Source organism: Triturus cristatus, chromosome 9 (genome assembly GCF_964204655.1).
Source record: "Triturus cristatus chromosome 9, aTriCri1.1, whole genome shotgun sequence".
Taxonomy (NCBI): domain Eukaryota; kingdom Metazoa; phylum Chordata; class Amphibia; order Caudata; family Salamandridae; genus Triturus; species Triturus cristatus.
In genome coordinates this window covers 1,054,517,181-1,054,543,459 of record NC_140592.1, presented here as the reverse complement: position 1 = coordinate 1,054,543,459, position 26,279 = coordinate 1,054,517,181, and the positions used below count along the sequence as shown (strand labels likewise).

Below are 26,279 nucleotides of genomic sequence, written 5' to 3'. Positions count from 1 at the left end.
AGGGAGAATTCTAGGACGTTTATTTCAATATTTGTTTCTTGATATTTTTACTAAGTAGAATAAGTTCATTTAGTGTGTTTGTAATTTTAGGTTTACAGTATGTCAGAGGTTAATGCTATAACTCAAGGAGAATTAAGTATGGAGGAGAGAATTAAGCTTATGTTATCAAAGTTTGCTTCTGATTTAGAATCAAAAATAGATAAAAGATTAGAGGAATTTAAAAAGAGTAGTGGTCTTTCTTCTCATGAGGAACATTTTTGGTCAGCTGGTGAAGCTCCAGTGTTGGAGAAGAAAGGTGGAAAGGTAAACAGGAAGAGAAAGAATGTGGATTCGGATGGGTTGAAAAGTAAAAAAGCAAAATCTGCATACCCAGACTCAGTATTTTCGCGAAAACGTGTAAAACAAGCGGGTGTCGAGGACACACATGGTGACCTAGAAAGAGGTCAAGGTAGTAGAAGGCATACTACTGTGTTATGTGATGAGTCTTCGGGTAGTGCAGAAATAGAGTTAAGTTGTTTGTCTGAATTTGATTCAGATGTTGAATTTGTGGATAAAGTTAAAAGCAATGGGACTAAGACAAAAGAAAAAGCTGAGGAGAGTGCTGGGGCATGGATCCTTTAGGGGAGTCTATTTTTGATCCTATGATGATAAAGCACCCGTTATCACCTGAATGGAGCCCGGCTCCACATGTTGCAGAGTATGTCCAGATGTGGCTCAGAAAGCAGATTCCAAAGGAGGTGAGGTTGAGACTCCGTTCAGAGTGTCCTAGACCAAGTCTAGCAAATAAGATTGCTTTGACGCCTGAGTTGGATGTGAAAATTATTGCCTTTGTAGCAAAAGGTGGGAAATATCCAAAGAAAGGATTGGATAAAGGGTTAAAGATGTGTCAGGACAGATTGCTTGATCTAACAGGACCACTAACAAAAATATTCAATATGGCTGAAGAGGCCTATGTTGAAAAGAAAGGACTGGACATAGATGAACTAAGAGAATGGATTCAGAGGGCGGTGTGTTTGTTGGGGAACGCAAACGCCGCAATTTCTGTAGAAAGAAGGAAGAGTGTTCTCTTAAAAATCGATCCAAAATTGGTAGAATTAGCCAACAATGAGAGTGGATCTGATGCGAATGGAATGCTTTTTGGTGAGGCATTTATAAAAGAGATGAGTAAATATGTGGGTGCTTTCAGTTCTTTGGAGAAATCGCAGAGGGATATTAAGAACGTTTTTGACCGTCGGGTTTTTGGCAGAGCCGGGTGAAGTAGAGGTCGTTTTCCCGACCGTGGTCAAGGAATCACAAGGGCCTCTTTTGCGAGGGGATTTAGAAATTACAACTACAACTATCAACAACAGTCTGGATATCAACCCGGAGGTTTCTATCCCCAGAAGGACAGAGGAAACTCTAGGGGAAATAGGAGATCAAGAAGGTCAGGTAAGACGAGACCTTTTTGTTACCCAAGTAAAGTTGGGCGGCAGACTTGCCCAGTTTTACAAGAATTGGTGTATGTTAACAAGGGATCCTTGGGTGTTGCAGACGGTTTTGGGTTATCGAATAGACTTCATAGAAAATCCGGTACAGTTTTGGTGCCCACCAATGATCAAGTTCAACACAGAGCTGTCAGGGTTGGTAGAAAAAGAAGTAAAGGAATTGTTAATGAAAGGAGCGATAGTGGAAGAATTAGAAACGTGTGCGGGATTCATAAGCAACATTTTCTTGGTAGAAAAGAAAGGGAAGGGTATGAGACCTGTGATAAATGTGAAGAGTCTCAACGACTGGGTAGAATACCATCATTTCAAGATGGAGGGTTTGCATATTTTGAGAAAGATACTTCAGACAGGGGATTGGATGACTCGTCTGGATCTGAAGGACGCATATCTGACAATTCCGAAATGGTGAGAACATCAGAGATTTCTGAGGTTCAGATGGGGAGGAAAATTATAGAAGTTTGTTTGTCTCCCATTTGGTCTTTCCTCAGATCCTTGGTGTTTTACAAAGATTCGTCCAGTAGTTGGATATTTGAGAGAGAAAGGAATTCGTGTGATAATTTATTTAGACGACATTTTGATTGTGGACCAGGAGAAGGGGAGAGTGGAAGAATACACAAAGTTAGCTGTGAACCTTTTGGAAAGTCTAGGTTTTGCAGCGTGAATCTTTCTGGATTCACTATGCTGTGCATTATTCCGCGATCTTGTGGTTGGGTCCGGATTCGTAGTCTTTTCTTTGTTTTTTTTTTTTTTTTTTTTGTAGCCCAGGTGGGCGTCGACGTCCACCATTTGGTGCACCTCCCGTGACGTCGTCGTGCTTCCTGCGGAAGTCCCACCTTTGGGGCGCCATCTTCAGATTCTTTTTTCCGCCGTTGGGTCTGGATCGTCATCGGGAAGCTCCAGAAGTTCACTCGGAGGAAGAAGGAAGAAAAGCGAGTTTCATCGATAGAATCAAGAGAAGACTTCAGGAAAGAACAGATTTCGACAGGAACGCGAAGAAAGAAGACCAGCGAGCCTTTTTCTTCGACAACCTTGGAGAATGCACGCTCAGAGACCCTGAGCGAAATGGACAAGACGCCATTCAAGTTCTGCCCAAACTGCCACCACAAGTTCGCGCAGAAAGACCTGCATCCGGTCTGCAACCTCTGCCTACCGGTGGATCATCAGAGTATCGACTGCAACGCCTGCTCAGTCTTCGCGCCGAAGACACTCAGGGTGAGAGAGAGGCAGAGGAGAGCCAACGCCAACATGGAGGGCCAAGGAAAACCCCCGACACTCTACGCGCTGGGCCTCGACACGGACGACGAGGACAACGTCGCCGAGGCAGCCGAAAACTTCACGGTCGTAGAGACCGACAAGAAGAAAGAAGACGAGGTAAGAGAATCGTCGAGCGCAAATCAAAAAACACCTCGAAAACACGAGGGTGACTCGAGAAAAACTGAGTCAAGGTCCACGAAGGGAGCCCCGGCGCCGAAAACTTCGACGTCCAAAGGGGGAACTTCGGACAAAAGGCCCAGCGGATCCTTACAAAAGGACTCCCTGGCGCAGAAAGACGCCGAAAGGCAAGGGTCGTCGAAATCATCCCATGAAACGGGCCGATCGACGCAGAAAGAGCGTTCGACGTCGACGCAAGTTTCATCGAAAAGGCCCGCGGTCGACGCCGAAAGCATCTCCGAAATGGAGAAAAAGAAGAGGCGGCTCGAGGCCGAAATGGAGAACATCCTTCAAAGGAAGAAGGAGTTCGACGCCAGGATGAAGGAATTCAAGATTCCAACGGTTTCAGCGGCGGACGTCATCGAAGTCGAGGAGGAGTTCGACGCCGAAGGGCTGACAAGGGACCTCGAAGAGGAAGAGGAGCCCTATTATGAGGAAGAAGCCGAGGAAGAAGACCAACAATCGTTCTTCGAATCGGCGACATCTACCGGCAACGACGTCGAATGGCAAGATCTCGACACCGAAAACCCGGAGGAGGCCGTGGACACGTACCCCTCGAGGCCTTCGCCACCAGACGACATCGGGGTGTACAATATGGTGGTGAAGAGCGCAGCAATGGCCTTCGGCGTCAAGCTCGACGAGGAGAGGCCGAAAGCAGATTTTCTCGTCGAAACACTGCTCCCCATCCAGACTAGGAGCCAGTTCCTCCCCATGCTACAAAGCGTGATGAACCAGGGGAGAGAAGCCTTCAAGGAGCCTGCCACCTGTCGGTCGATCACGCCCAGGACAGAGAAAAAGTATAAACACTCCTCCCTGGACCCACCTTACATCAAGGGTAGCGTCACCGCAGACTCCATCATTGCCTCCACGGCCAGGAGAAGGGCCAACGTGCCAGCAACCTCGGGCCCACCGCCAGATAAAGAGAGCAGGAGAATCGACCTCACAGGGAGAAAGGTCGAGAGGAACGCCGCAATGCACTGGCGCATGGCGAATTCAAATGCACTCCTAAATAGACACCAGTACCAACACTGGGATGAAATGGGGGAGCTAGTAAAGCACCTCCCCGAAGAATACCGCCAGAGAGCCTCTCACCTGGTAGATGAAGGCAAGAACATCGCCAACTCCTGTATAAAGACGGCGTTGGATGGGGCAGAGACTTCAGCAAGACTCATGGCCATAGGGGTCACAGAAAGGAGGCATGCATGGCTAAGAATCTCGGGATTCAAACCGGAAGTGCAGAACAACATCCTGGGCACTCCCTTCAACGGAGAGACACTGTTCGGAGCAACGGTGGACGAGAAGCTCACCCAGCTCAAGAAGGAGAACGAGACAGCGAGGTCCATGGGGGCCCTGCAGCTGAGGGGAATGAGACGAGGAAATCCCTCGAGGAGACCCTACGGTAGGGGTGGAAGCCAACAGGGGACGTCGCACCAGGCGTTCCAACAAGGTCAGCAGGGCGAAGGTCACGGACAAAGTCAGCAGAAGCAAAGCTGGCAATATCAACCTCGGGGCCAGTCCTTTCGAGGGAGAGGGAACGGACGTGGCCAAAGGAGGAGAGGGGGCGATCAGCCCTCCTCGAAGTGACTCAGCACGCAAGAAGACGCCCACCCTCGTCAGGCCCCCAAGGGTGAGGCGCAAAAAGGTGTCATCAGGGGGAAGAGAAGATCCAAGAGCCTACGAGCATACGTCACCGGTAGGCGGAAGGCTGAGGTTCTACCTTCAGGAGTGGCGGCGCATAACCACAGACAAGTGGATACGGAACATCGTGCAGTACGGATACTGCGTAGACTTGGAGAAAAGACCTCCAAACAGAAAGCCGAAGGAAAGACAGAGATCGGCCCAAGAACTGGCAATACTCAGAGAAGAAACAAGGAAACTCCTGCAAAAGGGAGCCATAGAGACAGTGCCGTTCAGGGAACGCAACAAAGGGGTCTACTCAAACTACTTCGTGGTTCCGAAGGTAGACGGAGACCTCAGACCCATACTGGACCTCCGGTACCTAAACAAGTTTGTCAAAACACAAAGGTTCAAAATGACTTCACTGCAGGAGGTACTGCCACAGATAAGAGAAGGGGACTTCATGGTCACCGTGGACCTCAAGGATGCCTACCTTCACATCCCAATAAACAGAAGGCACAAGGGCCTTCTAAGATTCAACATCGAACAGGAACACTACCAGTTCACAACCCTGGCCTTCGGATTAAAATCAGCGCCAAGGGTCTTTACAAAATGCCTGTCGGCGGTAGCGGCACACCTACGAAAGCAGGGCATACACGTATACCCCTACTTGGACGACTGGCTGGTCAAGGCAAACTCACGCGAGAAGTGCGAGAGGCACGCAAAACGCGTAACGGACACCCTCACAAATCTGGGATTTTCCATCCACTGGGGAAAATCATCGCTGGAACCGGAGCAGGTAAAGATTTTCCTGGGGGCACAGATCAACTCCCTCAACAGTACAGTAGTGCCCAGCGACAGGAGGACAGATGCCCTACTGAAGGAGACGCAGCTCTACCAGAAGGGGCGAGCTCTGACAGTGAGGGCGGTGAGCAAGATGATGGGGATGATGGCGTCCTGTATCCAGCTGGTGCCGAATGTACGCCTGCACATGAGACCATTCCAGGAATGGCTGCAACAGCAATGGTCACAAGCAAACGGAAGTTGGGAGGATCAAGTGGTTGTTACGCACGCAGTGCAGGAGGAGATAACTTGGTGGAACAGAGACAACATAACAACAGGGAGAAGCCTGACACCACCAAGCCCAACAGTGACCATTACCACGGACGCATCGCAGATGGGATGGGGAGCGCACATGGACAACCTCAGAGTGAGGGGTCTATGGGTTCCGGCAGACGCGGTCCGCCACATCAACTACCTCGAGTTGAAAACAATACTGCTAGCCCTGAAGGCATTCCAGAGACACCTGTGCGGGCAGAGGGTGTTGGTGCAGACAGACAACACCACGGCGATGTTCTACATCAACAAACAAGGGGGGACACAGTCGTTTCCCCTCTCATCCCTAGCTCAGGAGATTTGGAGATGGGCCATACCTCTCAGGATAGATCTACTGGCAATTCACCTACAGGGGAAGGACAATGTGGAGGCAGACTGGCTGAGCAGGCAGACCTCAGCATCGCACGAGTGGGAGCTCAATGGCCAGGAAACGGAGAAACTCTTCCGGAGATGGGGGACTCCCACAATAGACCTTTTTGCAACACGCCACAATGCAAAATGCCAAAGCTTCGCGTCCAGGCAACCAGATCAGCAATCCAAGGGAAATGCCCTATGGATAAGCTGGTCGAGGACATTTGCCTACGCCTTTCCACCGATACCCCTGTTGCACAGAGTGCTCGACAAGTGCAGAACCAGCAACATGACTCTGATCCTGGTGGCCCCACAGTGGGCGAGGCAGACATGGTTCTCACAGATTCAAGAAATGGCGCAAGGCAATCCGTACAGGTTCGAGCGAAGAAAAGACCTGCTCTCAATGCAAAACGGGGAGGTCCTGCACCCAGAGCCAGAGACCCTCAACCTAGCAGCATGGCTCCTGAAGACCTAGAGTTCGCACACCTAAGGTTACCTCAGAGCACTATGCGAGTGCTACGGGAGGCAAGGAAACCTACTACAAGAAAGTGCTACAGCGCAAAGTGGAAGAGATTCACGGTGTGGTGCAGGAAGAAGGGCCTGCACAACAGAATGACAAGAGACTCAACGGTGCTGAGGTACCTCACACACCTTCTAAAGAGTAACCTCTGCTCGAGCTCCCTAAGGGTGCACCTAGCAGCGATCGTTGCCTACACCAGAGGTGAGAAGGGTGGAAGTTTCTTCAGCTCGCAGGTGGTGAAGAGATTCATGGAGGGAGCCAAAAGAATGGCACCCCCGAAAAGGTTGCCGCCGCCGGCATGGAATTTAAACGTGGTTCTGACGGAGCTCATGAAGGCGCCGTTTGAACCCATTCACAAGGCCAATCTACAAATGTTGACGATGAAGACTGCCTTTCTAGTGGCCATAACCTCACTACGCAGAGTGAGCGAGCTTCAAGCACTAACGCTACAGGAGCCCTACATTCAAATTCACAAGGACAGGGTAGTCCTGAGGACGGACCCACACTTCATGCCCAAGGTAGTGTCGGCGTTTCACATGAATCAGAGTATACAGATACCGAGTTTCTTCCAAAACCCGACTACAAATGCAGAAAAGGCCCTGCACACCCTCGATGCCAGAAGAGCGGTGATGCACTACATTGAAAGAACCAAAGAACTCAGGAAGTCGAAGCAGCTGTTTGTGTCCTTTGCTACTAGCTTCATGGGTAGACCAGTGACCAAGGGCACCATCGCTAGGTGGATTGCCCTCACTATCCAATTCTGTCACAAACAGGCTGGACAGGAGCTAACGGAGGGGCCACAAGCTCACTCCACAAGGAAGAAGGGGGCCACAGTTGCCTTCCTGGCAAACACGCCCATCCAAGACATTTGTCTCGCAGCAACTTGGGCATCTGTGCACACGTTCACAAAGCACTACTGCGTGGACATTCAAATGAATAAGGAAGCACAGGTCGGACAGAAGGTGCTACAACACATTTTCAACGACCAGCGATCATCTTCCACCCAGCCACCACAAAAATAGGAAAACCGCTACAAAATCTATGCACAGCATAGTGAATCCAGAAAGATTCACGCTGCAAAACGAAAAGTTTCTTACCTGTCGGTGTAGTTTTGCAGCTTGAAGATCTTTCTGGATTCACTAGCGAACCCACCCACCTCCGCCAGGAAGATGAGGCTGGAGGAAGAGGGGGTGAAATGGATAGGATCAAAAAAGTGGATACGTACAGAAATATGGACAAAAGGATTAATCAATCGCCTAGGGTTAAAAAAAAAAAAAAAAAAACAGGGAAAAAAGAACCCGAAGATGGCGCCCCAAAGGTGGGACTTCCGCAGGAAGCACGACGACGTCACGGGAGGTGCACCAAATGGTGGACGTCGACGCCCACCTGGGCTACAAAAAAAAAAAAAAAAAAAACAAAGAAAAGACTACGAATCCGGACCCAACCACAAGATCGCGGAATAATGCACAGCATAGTGAATCCAGAAAGATCTTCAAGCTGCAAAACTACACCGACAGGTAAGAAACTTTTCGTTTTATTGTGAACAGAGAAAAGTCATGTTTGACCCCAAGTCAAGAAACACAGTTTTTAGGTTTCATGATAGACACTATTCAAGGTCAGTTGAGGTTACCATTAGACAAGATAAAGAAAATAAGGAAGGAAATTTGAAGGGTTTTGTCTATGAATGTTATTTCTTTGAGGATGTTGGCGAGAATTGTAGGACTTTTATCTTCAACAATACAAGCTATTTTTCCAGGACCTTTGAATTATCGTGCTCTACGGAGATTGAAGGGCAGTCATTTAAGGCATGGTATGAAATATTCTCAGGGGATTACTCTTTCTGGAAAGGCAAGATCAGAACTAAATTGGTGGCTAAAGAATATGGAGGCATGGAATGGGAAAGCAATTTTCGGAGTAAATCCGGAGTTGATAATAGAGTAGGATGCAAGTTTAACTGGTTGGGTGGCACGATGTGGTACAATTTCGACAGGAGGAATGTGGACGGTGGAGGAGTGTCATATGCACATAAATTGTTTGGAGCTGTTGGCAGGTTCTTTTGCAATAAAGAGTTTTACGAAAAACAAGGCCAAATGTTCAGTTTTGCTGAGGATGGACAATGTTTCAGCGGTGAGATATGTGAACAAGTTGGGGGGTCCGAAATCAAGAGACCTAGCGGATCTGGCGAGAGTTTTTTGGGATTATTGTCTGGACCAGAACATTTTGGTTCAGGCGGAGTATATACCCGGTCAGAAGAATGTTCAAGCGGATTGGTATTCGAGGAATCAAACCGATTCAAGTGATTGGATGCTAGACAGGTCAGTGTTTTGGAGGATAATGGAGTTGTGGGGTCCTTGTCATGTGGATCTGTTTGCAAACAGATGGAACTCTCAGTTGGAGAAGTTTTTCAGTTGGCGCCCAGATCCGGAATCGGCTGGGATAGATGCTTTCAGGCAGGATTGGAGGGGTCTTCGACCGTATGCTTTTCCTCCTTTTGTATTGATAACCAGGGTGATATTGCAAGTACGCAGGTGGAAGGAGACAGTGGTATTAATAACTCCCCTTTGGAAATCTCAAATTTGGTATCCCATTCTTTTCGAAATGTCAGTAGATTGTCCAATCCTACTTCCAACTTTTCAAGGAGAGGAGCTTTAGGAGATTTTCACGAGTTGGTAACTTCAGGTCAGTTGAATCTGATGGCATGGAGAATTTCAGGAGAGTCTGGGAAATGCCAGGACTTTCGAATGAGGCTTCTCAACTTATTAGAGAATCCTGGGCTCCAGGGACAAGGAAGATGTATAGATTGGCATGACAGAAATGGTTACGCTGGTGTGTGGAGAGGGATTACGATCCCGTTTCAGTGGCTGTAGTCTGTGGTAAATTATTTGGCATCTTTGTTTGCTTTAGGTTTAGCGTATAGGACTATTAATTTGCAAAGATCAGCTGTTGCTGCTGGTCATGAGTTGGTTAATGGAATATCAGTTGGGCAGAGTCATTTGGTAAGGAGATTGATGAAGTGTGTAAGCGTTTCTAAGCCCCCTGTGGACAGGTATTCTTCAGTGTGGGATGTTTCAAGAGTTCTTGAGTACTTAGAAAACTTGGAGAGTAACAGTGTTTTAGATTTGAGAGTTTTAAGTGGAAAGTTGACTATGCTTATTGACTTTTAGAAGGGTGTCTGATGTAAGAGCTTTGGATGTGGGGGCTAGGATTTTTAATCCAGAAGGTGTTTGTTTTTATCTGTGTAGAAGAACAAAGACTAATTCGGATAGCATTTTTTATCCTTATTTTGATGGACATGAGCGGTTGTGTGTTGTGCGTTGTTTAAAGGAATATGAGATGAGGACTGTAGGTATTCGTCCTATAAATGAGAATCACTTGTTAATTTCATAACGCAAACCTCACAAACCTGTTTCAAACCCTACTTTAGCAAGATGGGTGAAAGAAGTGATGGAGAATGCTGGTGTTGATGTGAGTAGGTTTGGTGCACATTCTGTGAGAGGTGCTTCGGCATCAAAGGCTTTTATGCTTGGAGGTGCTTTGCATGATATTTTGAGGTGTGCAGATTGGTCGAATGATTCTGTTTTCAGGAAGTTCTATTTTAAGCCTGTGATTAATGCAAGTTCGGTGTTGATGGAGGGGCTTTGAACTTGCATAATATTAGCCTCCGGTCTTGCCATAAAATGTAGATTTTCATCAGCCTTGATAGACAGAAAATCTGGATTTTATTAAAGACATGGAGGCTAATATTATCCCTCCTCTCCCTACCCTTGTTGGTAACAGTTCTTTGTTCTTTTTCAGCTCGTGGACAGCAGTGAAAAAGGAAGAAGGAGTTTATACTATTTTGGATTATTTGTTTACTGGTTTTAATTTGGACTCATAAAGACTTTAATTATTTTACTGCAGCACAAAAGAAGGAAGAGTCATGGACGTTCTGGCTCTTGGTTAATGTTCTAAGAACTTTTGTTGTGCTCTATGTTCTTTGAAGATGCTGCTGTGGGTGGCGCAATAAAGAGGATTGCATAATATTAGCCTCCGTGTCTTTAATAAAATCCAGATTTTCTGTCCTTCAAGGCTGATGAAAATCTACATTTTCCCTTATACCATACCTGAAGCAACATTGAGAGGTCTAATACAGGCTAAACAAGCTCAGTGAAATATTCTTGGAGGCTCTGATTTTAAATGTTGAGCAATTAAGCAGCCTTTCCTATGGGAATACTGAAGTACTTCTTGTTTTTAAAGAAGGAAACATAGAAGCTGGAGTTGCAAGATTCATTAAATAAAGGCAGTTGTTGGTTTTAACAGCTGCATGGACCTGAGTCAGAGTCAGCAGCTTGAAATTCTGTAAAGGGAGGATCTGATTCAGATTGTAGATGTAGATGTCTAAGGCAGGTTTGAGCCCAGCTCTCTTTTCCTAATAAGGGAATAATGGAAGTAATGTTACTGTCCCACTTGTCTTGGACAAGGCTGGCTTTATTGATCCCAGAAGTAGGAGCCTCTGTCTACTGTAGATGTTCTTGGGATGCTGACTTGGACTGAGATGGTCTGAATGGGGGGAGCTCTGGCAACTTTAGAAGAAAGCCTTTCTTCAACAGAGAGAGGATGTAAGTACCGCTTGTTGTTTGGTTTAAGTTGTGGTAATAAAGGTAAGTTCCTCCAGCCTCACAGCAGTGGATTGTTCCAACTGAAGTGGAAAAGTGGACTGCAGCTTCTTTCCCCCAAGAATAGCCAGTCGGACGTCTTGGCCTCGGTGAGGCTAGTGTAGATGGTTTGCTCTACCCTTCTGAAGTGCCATCTCATCATCAGCCTATGCCCTGTGGAAGAGGGTCCTCTAAGCGAAGCTTTTTGACCAACTGGAAGACAGATATATGTGTCATCTGTAAGTCTTGAATGTCTCTCAGTCAGGACTGTGACCATGTCTTTTATACTGCTGGGGATCCTCATCCATCAAGGGATAAAATAAAAGGTCAATGGCGTTTCCCTTCGTCTCCAGGTGAAGGTCCAAGGGCTTGAGCTATAACTACAGATGCAAGACCAGACAAGTATTCAAGGTCCTGGCATAGGTGTTCATGAGGTTAGGAGACAACTGCAGCTACTTTTTGTAGCCTTTCTTCCAGGGCATAGCCTGGACACAACGATTCATACTCTTCTGTTAATCCTACATTTGAAAATTAAATCAGTGCCCACTTGTTCAAAATATGGAGTTTAGTTCTTTCTCGCTGTAGCATTCTAAAGAGGCCTCCACTGGCATGTAGCACTATTTAAATGGAGTACAAAAATTATACGTAATATATATCTTTTTATTGTTTTCGTCAGATCAGCAATAGTACAATTGACAATCCACTGGATTGTGTTGAGTTTCAAATCAGCAGTATCTTCTCTGTGTTTATCGATGTTCAAGTCATTGAATATCATGTTCATTGTCCTTTAGCAAAACACATGAATGCATGAAAGAGAACACCATGACAGACGAGATTTTTAGTTCATTGACTTATTATTTGTGTTGGCCTGTGCTTCGTTACTTAGTTAAATGCAATTTGTGGGAGGCATTTTCTATCCTTGAATTTATTGCTTTGTTTTTGGTACACATTTGGAATTTTGAGCAACTGTTATGTGGAGTCGAAAGAAAATTGAGGTCTGTTGCAGTACCCCCACACACACCTTTTGCCTGCCTTTTGATGCAACTTTGAGTGCAGAGTACTGGGTCCCTGCACTCCAGGTTCCCAGTACCAGTGTTCCTTCCCAAAAACGGATCCACAATTGGCCCTACAGGCTCATTGTAAGTCCCTAGTAAGAGGTACGTTATAACCAAGGGCATTGGGACTGAAGAGTATCCCCTGGGGACCCCTCACTTAGGCCATGCAGACTGTCATTGTGGCCTGCATGGCCTGGGACAGACAAAACAACAAAGAGGACACAGCACACGGTCTGTGTTCCATACCAACTAGCACTGCCCAAGATAAAGGTATGCCACCTCTCTAGCAGGCCTTACTAGCCCAAAGGCAGGGTGCTCTATATCACAGGTGTGAGCATATCTGCATGAGCAGATATGGCCCTGCAGTATTAGTGTCTATTCCTTAATATTGTAACTTCCAGGGAGGCCATAGAGAGTACATGGGCTGGGAACTTGTCAATTTGAGTTCCACAGCACCATGATGACTTCACTGAACCCAGAATTGTTTGGTACCAAACTACTCTTTTCAATAAACTCACACTGATGCCATTGTGGGATTTATTGAACCATGTACGCAGAAGGCACCTCAGATGTGCGCCCTGAACACCTACCAACCCTGGTGTGGTCACGGACTGGCTCTAGGCAGCCTGCCACCACTAGATATGTTTCTGGACCCCTGAGTCGAGTGCCTCTGCTCTCGGGGACCAGAAACCATACACATCCTGGGCGGAGGTGTCGCACCTCCTCCCCCAGGATGAGGACAGTGCTCGAGAGGGAGGCTTCATATGCCTGCCGTTTTTGTAATGCGACACCCAGTACCCGCTGATGGCGACCCCTGGTTTACACTCCCGCTTTGGGCGGGAAAACCAGTGGCAAAACCTAGAAGAATAGGAGGTGTGCCCACCTCTCTCAACTCCACCCCAAGGGGAGGGAGGGGGGGGGGAGGTGAAGCACATCTTTCAGACCCCGCCATCTTGAAGATGGAGTGACCCCTTCAATCAGGGCTAGGACTATGCCCCCCTCTCACAAGAGGGTGGCATATTTGAGGTTGTAGTCACCCCAGGTAAGGTGCCCATTGGCCTTACCTGCTGCTTCCCTAAAACTCCCCTAAATTTAGCATTTAGTGGCTCCTCCAGACCTGGAAACTAGTTCCCGCTGACTTAAGAATAAGGGTGAAAAAGAAGCCATGCAACGAAGCCTGAAGATGACTACTGACTTGGCCCCAGCCCTACCAGCCTGCCTCCAGTTTCCACGACCCTGCAAAAAAAGACGATGCTTGTCCTGCAGCAAGCGACTTCTAGAACCCAAGTTAGACTGCCTGCACTTTGATAAGGAACCAGAACTCCTGAGGACAGCGGATCTGTCCCAAAGAAACCTACACAAAGGACTCCGGTGCCCACTGGATTTGCGAGACCTGTCCACTCTGCACCCGATGCCTCCGGCCCATGTCCAGGTGGTTTACGGACCCAGAACAGGTTCCCCGGAAATCATGACCTCAAGTCCAGCGTTGGCTGATCCCTCATGGACTCCACAACGACACCTGCAGCCTGAATCCAGAGGCTTCCCCTGACCGCGACCAGCTAGGGTGAGAAGATTCCGACTTATAAAGGCACCCCTGCACACGAAGCCCCTGGGCTTTGATGAGCTGTACTAATGGTGCCCCTCTGACCCCCTACATGTCTGCTGGTCTCCCTCCTTCAACCTTTGTTGCGACGCCTGCAGCCTTTTGTCTGAAGCAAGTTCTGCTTTGAGAAGCATTGGGTGCACAACGCTGTATTTGCACCCTGTACCCGGACGCCCCTGTGCCGCTAGTGGTGTATGTTTGGCTCTTCTTGGTGCCCCCTCCCCGCCCCCATGCTTGCTCTGATCCCCAAAGCTTGGCCCCTGCAATCGATTTACCTACCTGTAAGCAGAGTGGCTTCCAGCACCCGCAGTCTCTATTGAAACGCATTGGGCCGAACTCCGATTTTGTCCTCTGCACATGGCCGCCCCCTCTGCCGCTGGTGGTGCATTTTTGGTACCCACCTGCCCCTTGGTAACCTTTGTTCCAGAACACTGGAACTGTAAGTTGTGTACTTGCCTGAATAACTGCATTATTGTTTTCCTCCATAGAATACTATTTGAAAATTGCACTAAGTGTCAACTTTAGAAAGCCTTATGCATTTTTCCTGCAAAATGTACTTACCTTATTGCGAAGATCTTGGTCTTAAAATAACACTTAAACAAAGCTCATTTTTATAAAATTGGTGTGGTTCTCCTTTTTGAGTCGTGTATCAGTTATTTGTCAATGTTGTGCAATAAATGTGTTACACTCCTCTGTGTTAGGCCTAAGGCTACTCGCCCCCACTACCACTAATAGACCACTTTGGGTTTTACATTGAGCCCTGTACACTTCTGGGGAAACTCTGGACTCTGTGCACGGTATACCCACCTAGTGGTATACCATATACAGAGCCAGCTTCCTACATGAGTGAATCGAACACTCCTTGTATTTAGCACTAGATAAATGCCTAGCCTTAGTTGCTTCTAGTGTAAAAATTTTTAATGAAATATTATCTATACATTGATGTTGAGAGGACTGTGTAAAAATGTAAAAACAAACACAAGCACTGTGTAAATTCTGGTTTGTAGAGAAATTGCATTGTTGTAGTGGCCCGGCAGCATTTTTTGAGAATAACAAGAAGTAACCCACTAAAAAAGAATTTTATGACACTGGTACACTTACACTGTCTGTTATAGAGGATACAATGCAGGTTGTCGTGTAAATAATCCTCGGGTAAGAATTTCTATTGCCTGACTTTTTTGTTTGTTAACTAATTAGCTTGGTCCCTTTTTCCTAAGCCCCTTCGAGACAGCAAGACATGAGTTTGTCTTTTAAATTGGCTACTTAGTGGAGAGACACTGCAGAATGGGTACTTTGGACCTTTCATGAAGACATGCATTAAAGCCTGACTCAGGCACTGTTGTCTTACTGTCACTTTCGCTTAACATTTATATGCTTCCATTTTACCTAGGTGTGCAATCATTCTGACTTATTTGAGCGGCAAGAGACCTGGTCTCCACTACACATTTCACTGAGTCCATACCGGATTTCAAAGTTTATCTACCGACATGGACAGATCGAAGTATTCAACCATTCTCGAAACAGGTTAGTGAACTGAATTTACATTAGCTTTGACTTTATGATTAAACAATTTTTATTGGGTTTTTATCATCTGTAGACAATAGCAGTTGTATCAGGATGAGAACAAGAATGGGTGGCATTCCTATATAGACCTTCGCAATTGTAACTGTTAAAGAACAGGTAGCAATCTTTAGACACATTTCGGTTACAGTATATGAAAGAAACCAAGGCTCAGTACGGTTGCTGGGATGTTTGTCTCTTCACCACCAAATATCTTGGTTATTTGAAGTATGTTTTCTTTGCTGACTACTCCATTTATTTGCCAAGCGTATTCTGCTACGTATGTTGTCTTATATGTCGATGGGTTCAATACTCAGACTTACAATATCCTCAGTTTTGCTGTTTGTGTATTATTTTAAATTCAAACTCATTTGAAGATCTTCTGCTTTCTCTAGTTTCTTTGCCTTTCCTCTTCTACCTCCTTTTCGTCTTACCCAACTGGCTTCTTCCCTCCCATTTATCTATTCATAGTTCACATGTACTAATTTCTGCGTGCTTGCTACCCAGTAATGACATTTTTTCCTAGTCATCATCATTTAACTAGTTTCTGTTGGAAAAACATCATCGACTCTCTTGTAAGGGTGTTGCATTATTACTTTGTTTTTCATTATATTATTGCCTGCTAAAATGAGTGTAGTCTAATTCATCATTACAAATCATCATGAAATCCTGTATACCAAAATATTATTGGGAATATGTAGTTTATTGGCTTGGGATATCACTCGAGAACTTGGCAATGTGGTAAACTGAGAATTCGAAAAATACCACTCAATTCAATATATGCCACATTGTCAATTGTAAAACACCATGAAAATGATTTGGAGGTCTGAAGCAGCACAAAAATAACTGATTAATCAGTAATTACATCTTTTCATTTTTTCAGGTGGTTACGGGTTATTCTTTCACCGTTTGCACCAGAGCATATTCAAAAGTCCCTTTTCCACCGGAAGGGTAAGTTTTGGGCATTCATTGTGTGACATTCTTTGTGTTGATCAGTTGTCCGATTGAGTAGTTCAAGTGGGAAATTATGAGTCATTCTGGTCAGTCACTAAACGCAGCGCTTTGGAAAATGATCTGTATATGCTAATAGTTTCTACTGACCTGTAATCAATACTAATGTTGGCTCGAGGGATTGGTTCATGTCTATGGTGTAATCCGTGTGTGGTAACTGTTCCTAAAGATAGGGCCTATAACCGATTTTGTTATGAGCAAAGAAGGAAAAAAAGGGAAAAAGAAGGAGGTCTCTATACGTGGTGCCCCACGGATGGGGGTGGGGGAATTTCTCCTCTAGGAATTAGTGCCCTCACACACCCTTGCGAGTGTCATGCTTCATCTTTGGCCGTTGCTCCTCGTGGGGGTGGCGCTGCTGTCCCTTTTTTTCCTTCTTTGATCATAACCAAATCGGTTATGGACCCTATCTTTAGGAACAGTTACCACACAGTGATTACATGTTAGTCCTTGGGAGCAACGGTACTGGACCTAGCTTTTTATAAATTTGCTCCCTGTCCCTCCTCTTGAGTGTTATATCATGTCTATGGTGCACTCATTTTTTAGGCAATAACACAATTCTTACTTCAGTTATAATGTGCACGTTATTGTGTAAACTATAATTTTTTTTAACACGCTTTTATTTTAACATGAAGAGTTACGAAAGTTAGTGGCATCAAAATGTGATCACAACATATTGGAAACATAAACTAAGCTGTAGCACATGCATCTGGGCAACCCTACCCACTTTTTCAGGTTTCTGTTTGCCCTACTGCAAATAATCGCTCAGTGCCCATCACTGTCAAAATCCAAGATTGGGAAACCCTTCTCTCTTTGTGCAGAACCTGTATGCCCACCCAGAGGTGTGGCCAGGGTAATGAGCAGCCCCTTCTGTGTTCACTCAAAACCGGTTCTGGGGTAGCTGTCTTGCCAGTGGATTTGGTGCCAGTCTGATTATGGTAACAAAGGCTGAGACCTTTCAAGGTGTCCCCTAACATTTGCTTGTCACCTTTAAAGTAAGTTTAGTTCCTAGGCCCACCCCAACTGGTCTTCTTGACCGGGAAAGAAAATGCTTCCCCACCCCTAGGCCATTGTCTGTGCTCTGGCATCAGTTTTCACAATTAATACAGGCTGGGCAGGTGCTGGAGAGCTAATCCAAATTAGTCTCCAGCTTCTTTAGGACAGGTAAAAGAAACTTTCTAAAAGTTAATTTCCAATATACTTAATAAATATCCAACTTCACCATTAGATTAGAATTGTATTACATATGGGTCAAAAGTTTTAGATTAAAGTATATAATCTATACTTGACTTTTCCTATGTACCTGGTAAGCCTGACCAGTGACAGTGTTTTGGGCCTAGTCACTGGGGGTATATGCAATTTCAAAGGTCACAGGTGTTCCACTCCTAAATGATATGGCCTTGTGGGCAGCAAGGTGTGCTTATGGGTGGCTTATTTCATATTAAGAATCAGGTTTTCCTTCCAGTCAATAGGGTGATTTTGATAGGCCTGAAGAGCAGGTTTCAAGCTGCTGTTGTCAGGCTTCACAAGGTAGGCCTGAATCCATGTTTCTATTGCCACTGTAGTCGCTGGCACAACAGGTGCTGCAGTCCACAAGTGGATTTTAATTTTCCTCGAATAGGACTTACAGGAAAGTAAAATGTGCCAATTAGGTTTTGCAGTGTGATTCTTTTCCGGATTCACATGCTGTGCATTATTCTCCAATCTACTTTTGCAGTCTCTTTTTTTGTTAGTTGGGCGTCAACTGTTTCCACCATTTGCTGCCTAGCCCAAACTCCTCCTGAAAGAAGCCCGTGAGGGAAGCCGCTGTGCACAGTCTCCATCTTCAAGATCTTTTTTTAAGCTGTTGGGTCTAAACGCATTGCTGAAAACTCTTAGAGCACAGAAAAAACAGAAGACAGAAAGCAATGGCTCATCAAAGAAAATGTGAAGTTCAATAGAAAAAACCATCACCATAGTAGAAAGACACAGAATTAGATGGGACATGTGGGCGGCCAGGCAGTGTGCCCGCCTGCTGTGATAGAGCTTGAGAACGCACCTTTCCGATTCTGCCCCGAGTGCCACCACAAGTTTGCACAGAAGAATAGTCCCTAGATGTAACCCCTGCCTACCAAAAGACCACAATACCAAAGTCTGCTAGGCTTACACAGAGTGAACGCCCAAGAAATTGAGAGCAAGGGGGAAGCAGAGACAGGCACACTATGTCATGCAGGGGCAGAAGGAAACTCCATTGCAGAGGGACCTCAGATTTTCGAGTGAGGAGGAGGTCAACATCGCCAAAGGAAAAGGCTTGATATTGAAAAGGAGGTCATCAATGTTGAGTGGGAGCACATGAAACATAAAGAGAAGTGGGGGCCGCTGACAAAATCGGGGGCAAGCGAGATGAGAACATCAGACTTCATAAACCAAAAGATTGCCTTGGCCACAAAAATCTCACCGACCGAAGGCAAATTGAGGTTGCAAGAGCCCCTCAGATCCCACACCAAGGACACCAGGGGAGGTTGACCCTTCTAAAGGACACAAGCTTTGAAGTGTGACCAAAGTTGAGACAAACCCAAGAAGATAGAAGCCGAAACACAGCAACCGAGATGTTGACGCCGAAAAAGAGGCCAGCGACCACACTTACCCCAGAGGAGCAAGTGCTCGAGATTGAGGGAAGAAACAGACGGCTCAAGACCGAAATGGCAGCGATTCTGATTCTTTAAAGAAGAAGGACTTTGACAACTCCCTTTGAGAGTTCTGTATCCCATCAAGCCCTCAACTGAAAATGTCCCGGAGGAGAAAGACGCAGGGGACTTGGCCCCTCCGCTGACCCCAGAGCCACACAAAGAAGAAGAGCAAGAGAAGGACTCAGAATCCCAAGGACTGTTAACCAACACCGGGAGCTTGGAGTACTTCAAAGAACAGTGGCAGGATCTCCTGTTCATTTCCCCTGTAGAGCCACATACGCCAGATCCTTCGCCTCTGGATGACATAGCCATGTACAATCTGGTGTCGAGGGCAGCAGACCGATATATGTTCCAGTTGGAAGAAAAAAAAGGTCACAGACATGCTTTCTACTTGAGACACTCCAGTCTTCACAAAGCAATTGCCAATGCTTCCTAGCATTCTGACGAGCCAGCAACCTGCAGGTCAGTGACACCCAGGGTGGACAAAAAATATAAACACTCCTCGAGGGACCCTGTGGTGGCAGACTCTATCATCGTGGCCACCACTATAAAGAGAGCGAATATGCCAACGTCCTACGGGCCATCCCCGGATAAAGAAAGTAAAAGAATGGAAATGGTAAGAGGAAAATTCTAAAGGGGGAGCAGCCAGTAGTTGTGGGAAAGTGCCCCTATTTAGCATGGTCACCCCACTTTTTGTCTGGTATTTGAAGCAATTTTGACTGAGGTGCACTAGGTTCCTGCTAACCAGGTCCTCAGTGCCAGTACTCTTTCCCTAAAACGAGGTAACTGTTCAATTGTAGCTCAATTTGCAGAACCTTTAACATCTGTGTAAGTCCCTAGTAAATGGTACCCCTGGTACCGAGGGCATGGGTACTAAAGAGGGTACCTAAGGGCTGCAGCATGTATTGTGTCACCCTAAGAGACCCACCACCAAACTTACGCAGACTGCCGTTGCAGGCTGGGTGAAATGGTTCAGACAAGTGTGAAAACATGACGTGGCACACACCCTGTGTTCCATGCCCACATACACTGCTTGCAATATAGGTAAGTCACCCCTACAGCTGGCCTTATCGCCCTCTGGCAGGGTGCATTATATGACATATCCCCATGAGCAGAGAGGCCCCGGTGCTGTCTAGTTAAATTACTAGATGGTGCAAGTGAACAGGGAAGCCATCTTAAGTATATGTACTGGGCACTGGCCATTACAAGTTCCCCAGCTACATTATGGGTTTCCTGAAACCTTTGGTCTTTGGTATCAAACACCTTGTCTTAGTAAATCCGTACAGATTCCAGTAGTGGATTTATTAAGATTTGCACCCAGAGGGCACTTTAGAGGTGCCCCCTGAAAACCTACGAGCCTCTTAGTGTGCTGGCTGACTGTTCTCTGCCAGCCTGCCACCACAGACAAGTTTCTGAACCCCTGCAGGTGAGAGCCAGCGCTCTCAGAGTTCATAGATAATTTCTGCTCTGGCAGGAGGTGTATACACCTCCTTCAGCAGGGTGGCTAGTGATTTAGCATATCAAGGCACTTTTGATAAAGGACCCCGGCTTCCCCCAGACAAGGGAGATGCCACCCCGTGCCCTCAGACCGATTTGGCAACAGGACAGAAGGGAAATTAGCTATGCAAGTGAGCTTGTTGCACCGCAAGGCTAGTCACACCCCTAAGGTGAGCTGCCTCTATGTGCTCCACGAAGGAAGTATTTCACTATCTTGATTTTGGTGGAATTAGGAACTCTGGGACAGGGTTATACCCACTCCCCGCATGAAGTGGCCATATAGGGGGGGTAGTGGTCCATCTTCCTACAGGGTATGGACTTTACCTTTACAATTGAACACAGACCTGGGACTGGCCATGCCAATGCAGATGACCTTTCCAGGTTTATCGACTAAGACAATGAAGACTCTCTTGGGAAAGGTTAGTCTCATCCTCTTTCCGTTGGGGGTTGGGACGTGTAGGAAATTGCTCCTTTTTGTCATGATCACCCCCACTTTTTGACACTGTACCAATGTTTCTTGACTGATGTGCACTAGGTCCCTGCTTAGGTCATGGGTACTAAAGAGGGTCCCGAAGGGCAGCAGCATGTATTATGCCACCCTAAGGGACCCCCATGTGTAAACTGCTTGCAGCCTGCCATTGCAGAATACGTGTCATGGTACAAACCATTTGTGAAAGCACGACATGGCACAATCACTATGTGCCATACCAAAGTCACTACATGTGATATATATATATATATATATATGTTACCATGGCAGCAGGCCTAGTAGCCCTAAGCAGGTTGCATTATATTGCATGTGAAAGCATATCTGCATAAGCAGATATGCCTCTATGCTGCCTAGCTCTATCACTAGATAGTAGAATTGGGCACTGGTCATTAGGAGTTCCCCAGCTACATGAGGGCTTTACTGAAATCTACGGTGTTTGGTATTAAACTTCCCCAGATCTGGGACATGCCACCTCCTGCCCAGAGGTGCATTTGGCAACAAGACAGACCTGAAATTAGCTATGCAAGTAAGCATGTTGCACCTCTAGGCTAGTCAAACCCCTAAGGTGGGTTACCTGATGTGCTACATGAAAGAAGGGTTTCACTGTCTTGTTTCTGGTGCTATTAGGAACTCTAGGACAGGGTTATTCCCACTCCCCTCAAGAAGTGGTCACATAGAGGGTGTAGTGACCCCAAGATTAAGTATCCCATCGGCTACTAACCTTCACTTCCCTAAACGGCTCTAATTTTACTATTTAGGTAGCGCTCTGACACAAGGAACTCAAATTTGACTGACTACAGAATAAGGATGACAAAGAAAAGCTGAAGAACATGAGAACTGTAGACTTGGTGCTAAACCGTGCCTGCCTGCTCCATTTCCCGACAATTGCAAAGACCCGACTCGTCCTGCAGCTGTGTATCCTCCCAAAGTCTCGGAGGGCTGCCAGCACTCTGACAACCAGCCAGCATCTCCCTTGAAGTGGAGAAACCACTTGCCTTCAGGCACGAAGTTGTCTTGCTGTGTTTCTTTTCACTCTTCTGCAGGTGCACTGAGAACTGTGAGAGCCTCGAACATGCCAAACAAAACAACTATGCACCCGAGCTCACCAGCCAGAGTCGATTGAAACCGACGGTGTCTCTGTGGTCCTGAGACCCTCAAGATCCGAGCCCCCCCCTTTGGGCTCTGCCGAACTGGTCCCCCAGTCCCCACTTGCAGCCTTTATTTGTAGGTACCATTCCCCATTGACTTCAATGTGTATCGTTGATGTCCTCCACAGCAAAAAGCACCTCTGCGCCCAGACACACCAGGGCATGTAAACTTGAATTGTTAATGCTTTCTTGGACCTTGGCCCCTACTTACCTTAAGTCCAGAAGAACAGTCTTGTAAGTCTTTTGCATGTGACGCTGTTCAGTGTATGTTTCTCCCATAGGATAACATTACCGCATTCGAGGCTCATGCCTCAAATCGACAGCTGTATTTTCTGTTCCCTAAAATCTCTAACACGAAAAGGGCTTACCTGATCCCAAGATCTTGGTGACTAAAATTAAATAAAAATCTGTGTTATTATTTACAAATTGTTGTTAAATTTCCTTATGGAGTGTGTGCCTCATTTATTGACAAATGCCTAAGACTCCCTCTGATAATCCTAAGGCTGCTTGACCACACTACCACAAATACAACACCTTGTTATTGTTGAAGCAAGCCCCTGTAAAGGGGTAGCTGGACTCTCTGCACAGTTCATCTAATTTTGGTATGTTACACTGAGAACCAGCTTCCTACACAGTGTACTCAGTGACTCCGTATTATTAAAGAAATTCCAGTCGTTAGACTCCAAAGAGCATTCCTTCAGTTAGAAAGATTGACCATTAATTACCCTTCATTCATTAGACCGCCGTAGACCATGATAATCTGTGTCCGTAAGAACATGGCATTCCCTCGTCTGTTGGCCTTTTGGGTCCCTGTATTTTGCACTCCCCTCATGGAATTCTGTTCAAGTTGCCATATGTTTCTCTAAAGTTAGTGTCTATTTTCTGCCAGTCTGACATTTGATGGCTTTATCAGTTTGCAAATATAGTGTGATAACCTGCGCAAACTATCAAACCAGGTTTTAAATGTACTTTTGCTTTCTTTCTTTAGATACTCAAGAAGAAAGCTGCTTCTCTTTTCTGCGGTTTATTGATGTCTCCCCTGCAGAAATAGCACACCTCATGCTTCAGGGCCATTTGGCAAGGTAAGATCCCAGATTTACAAAAACATGGTAACTTTACGTAGATAAAAAAGAGCAGAAATATTTTTGTTGAAGAGTTGTTTGTCTGGCAACCTATTTGACATGTAAACGATAACACAAATAATTTCTATTCTGTAGTATTTGTATAGCGCATGGCTACCTGTGGGCCTGCCAGTGCTTTCACAGCTACCGTTGAACAACCAAGGGATGAGGTTACTCCCTGAACAGCCAGGTCCTTAAAGCATTGCGGACTGGGAGTTCTTGCTCCAAAAGGCAAAGTTTGAGGGTGAGGGAGTTCCAAAGCTAAGACGCCAGAAAAGACGTGGAGCGACTACCCCTGGCAATCTCCTAATCCTATGAACCTTGAGTGGGTGGGCAGAGGCTGATCTCAGAGGCCCACTGGACACATACAGAGAGGCTAGTGATCGCAGCAGTGTACACCACCTATTGTGAGGAAAAGTATACTTCCCCAAAAGAGCATTACAGATGATATAGGTAGGAACTCTGTGTAGGAAAGTAGGATCTGCTTTCATGGTCACCCTCACTTTTTGCTGGTGTCATGTTTTACTGACTAGTCTGACTGGGATCCTGCTAATCAGGACTCCATTCTCTGTGCTTCTTCACTAAGTTCGACATCGTGAGTACTTGGGTACACTTCAGATTGGCTACTGGTGTACCCTTGTAAGTCGCTAGTATATGGTACTAAGGTACCCAGGGCATAGATACACGAGGGGTCTCCTATGGGCTGAAGCATGTATTATGCTACCCATGAGAGACCACTCAAATTGTGACTACAGACCTGCCATTGCAGCCCGTGTGAGCTGGTGTTAGCACCACTTACGACAGATATAAGTTTACTTACATCTTAGGTCACTACTCTTAAAACGTATAAGTCACCCCTAAGGCAGGGCTGCTAGCTCGGGGCATGCTCTGACTTACCTCCTCCTGGTAAGCCACTTGGACCTTGCTTGTCCCGACACTTCACCTTTTTCTACAACTATTTTGGTTGCAGCTGCCAAGGTTTGTTGGTGCCCATGCCGGACACTGACTCTTTGGCTATTGACATCTGACGTGGGACAGCTTGTGAACGGTTCCTGGTCTTCCACAGCGTTGCCTGACCCGCACTGCTGCAACTTCAAGGGCACTGTCACCTCTCCTGCATGTCCGACATCAGTGGGCATTTGTCTCCAGTGCCTCTTAGTCACTCCTGAGTGGCATAGACTCTCTCCCCTTTGCTTGCAGGTACCTCTCATCTTGAATCCACCTTCGGGTTTCACCGTACTCTTTCGCCTTCTTCGCCAGCGGCATCTTCACTGACATCCTCCTTTGTGGTCTAAGGCGGTTTCCGGCGTCACTTCGCACTTATGCACCCAGCTTCCCTGGCGTAGGTGACTCTCCAACCTTCCATCTTCCAAAGGGTTTCTTCAGGGTCCGCTGGGAAGGGCCATTTTCCTTTAAAAATGCAACTGCGACTTACCTATTGACTTACATTGGGCATGTCGTCGTGTTCCCACTCTGCACACGACCTCCCTGGGGTTCCTAGATACTCACCTTGGGTGGTTTCTGGTTCCCCGGCTCTTCTACGTCTTCTGGGTCCATTCTCGACTTAGGTCGTGGTTCGCATTCCACTGTTTTAGTATATGGTTTGGTCTCCCCCTGGAGACCACTTTGTATTTGTGCTACTTACGTATTCTATTGACAAAGTATTGTGTTTATATCTCCGAGTAGGAGATATTGCGATGTTTTAGTGAGTGTTATAAAAAATAGCTATTTATTATTAACTAAACTGTGTGGTTCTTTTTCACTTAACCCATACCATAAGATTAAGTACTGGTAAAACAAGCTGCTTTACACTCCTTGTGGACTAAGCCTGAAGGCTGCTCTCCACAGCTACCACTTAGAGAGCTTTCTAAGGTCGTCTAATACCACTAAAATCACCATAAGCGTTGTCTGGATTAGTGCAGGGTGCTACACTTACACAAGTGTGCACCATATACTAAGCCAGCCTCCTACACTCTGCTCTAAATGAGAGCTGGCTTTTAATACATGGAAGCAAAAGACACACAATTGATGGATGGAATGCAGAACGAATAAAAACATTCACCCCCAGTCAAGAGATCTGGGTTAAATCCATCATTATTTTGCTCACCATGCCACCCCAGTTTAGACCTGGCCATACGCAAATCAGTCTTGACCCTCTGCCTCATGGGAACAGTCCAGCCCGAACTGTCTGTTCGAGACATGTGAGCTTTAGACCATATGCAGTGCATAAGTCTGCCATCTAGTGTTGGGCCCGGATGTTTGCACTTTCTTTTTCTTCGATGAAGTCTATCCTAGTCACGAGGTAGGTGACTCCTTTCGGGGAGAATGCGCACCGGCATCGACTCCATTGTTAGATTGTTTTTTTTCTTCATCGGGTTCGGACATGAATTGCTGCGCTCCGGTTCAACACCGTTCTCGGGTTCCCCGCGGAATTCAGTACCCTCTATGGCATTGTTTCTTGATTGCGTATTCCTGCCTTTGTGTATTGTTTCCATTTCGAAAAACTTAGATCGGAAAGTCTTGTACAAGGCCTTGGACCTAGCCACGTTGACCGGGTTTGCAGTCGATGGAACGGACTCCATTCCAATTCTGCCCCGGGTACCACTCTTAAGTACCTCCACACCAATCTCCACGACGTGTGCAATTCGCGTTTATCACCCGAACATGACGAAGACATCTGCGGAAGCTGCCGATCGTTCCGATTGAAGAAAACGCTCCGTGACCGTCAGACTTGACGTCACAAGATGTATCAACACAAGGACTAGAAAGACTCCGCTCCAGACCTCTACGGAGAAGATGTCTACCAAGATATCTTCGAAGCACAGGGAGCCGAGGCAGAGGAAGAGCAAATGCATGTGTCCGAGGAAGACTCCAACATCGAGGAACACATCACACCCGGTCAGCGTACCGTGAGTAAAGATACAACTCCGCCCCAAAAACTACCCTCTAAAAAGGCTCCGCTCCCTCCTCCGCCT

At 46.3% G+C, this 26,279-nt stretch overlaps 1 protein-coding gene across 2 annotated transcripts in view; it reads left to right on the top strand.

Annotated features, from left to right (window-relative positions):
* INO80 (INO80 complex ATPase subunit) overlaps nucleotides 1–26,279 on the top strand; it is a 670,892-nt gene that overhangs the window by 342,373 nt on the left and 302,240 nt on the right. For both annotated transcript variants that reach the window (XM_085626921.1, XM_085626922.1), the window contains exons 21-23: nucleotides 15,202–15,335; nucleotides 16,255–16,322; nucleotides 23,172–23,265. In XM_085626921.1, coding sequence (XP_085483047.1) covers nucleotides 15,202–15,335; nucleotides 16,255–16,322; nucleotides 23,172–23,265 — 296 coding nt within the window. The remainder of the gene's footprint in view (nucleotides 1–15,201; nucleotides 15,336–16,254; nucleotides 16,323–23,171; nucleotides 23,266–26,279) is intronic.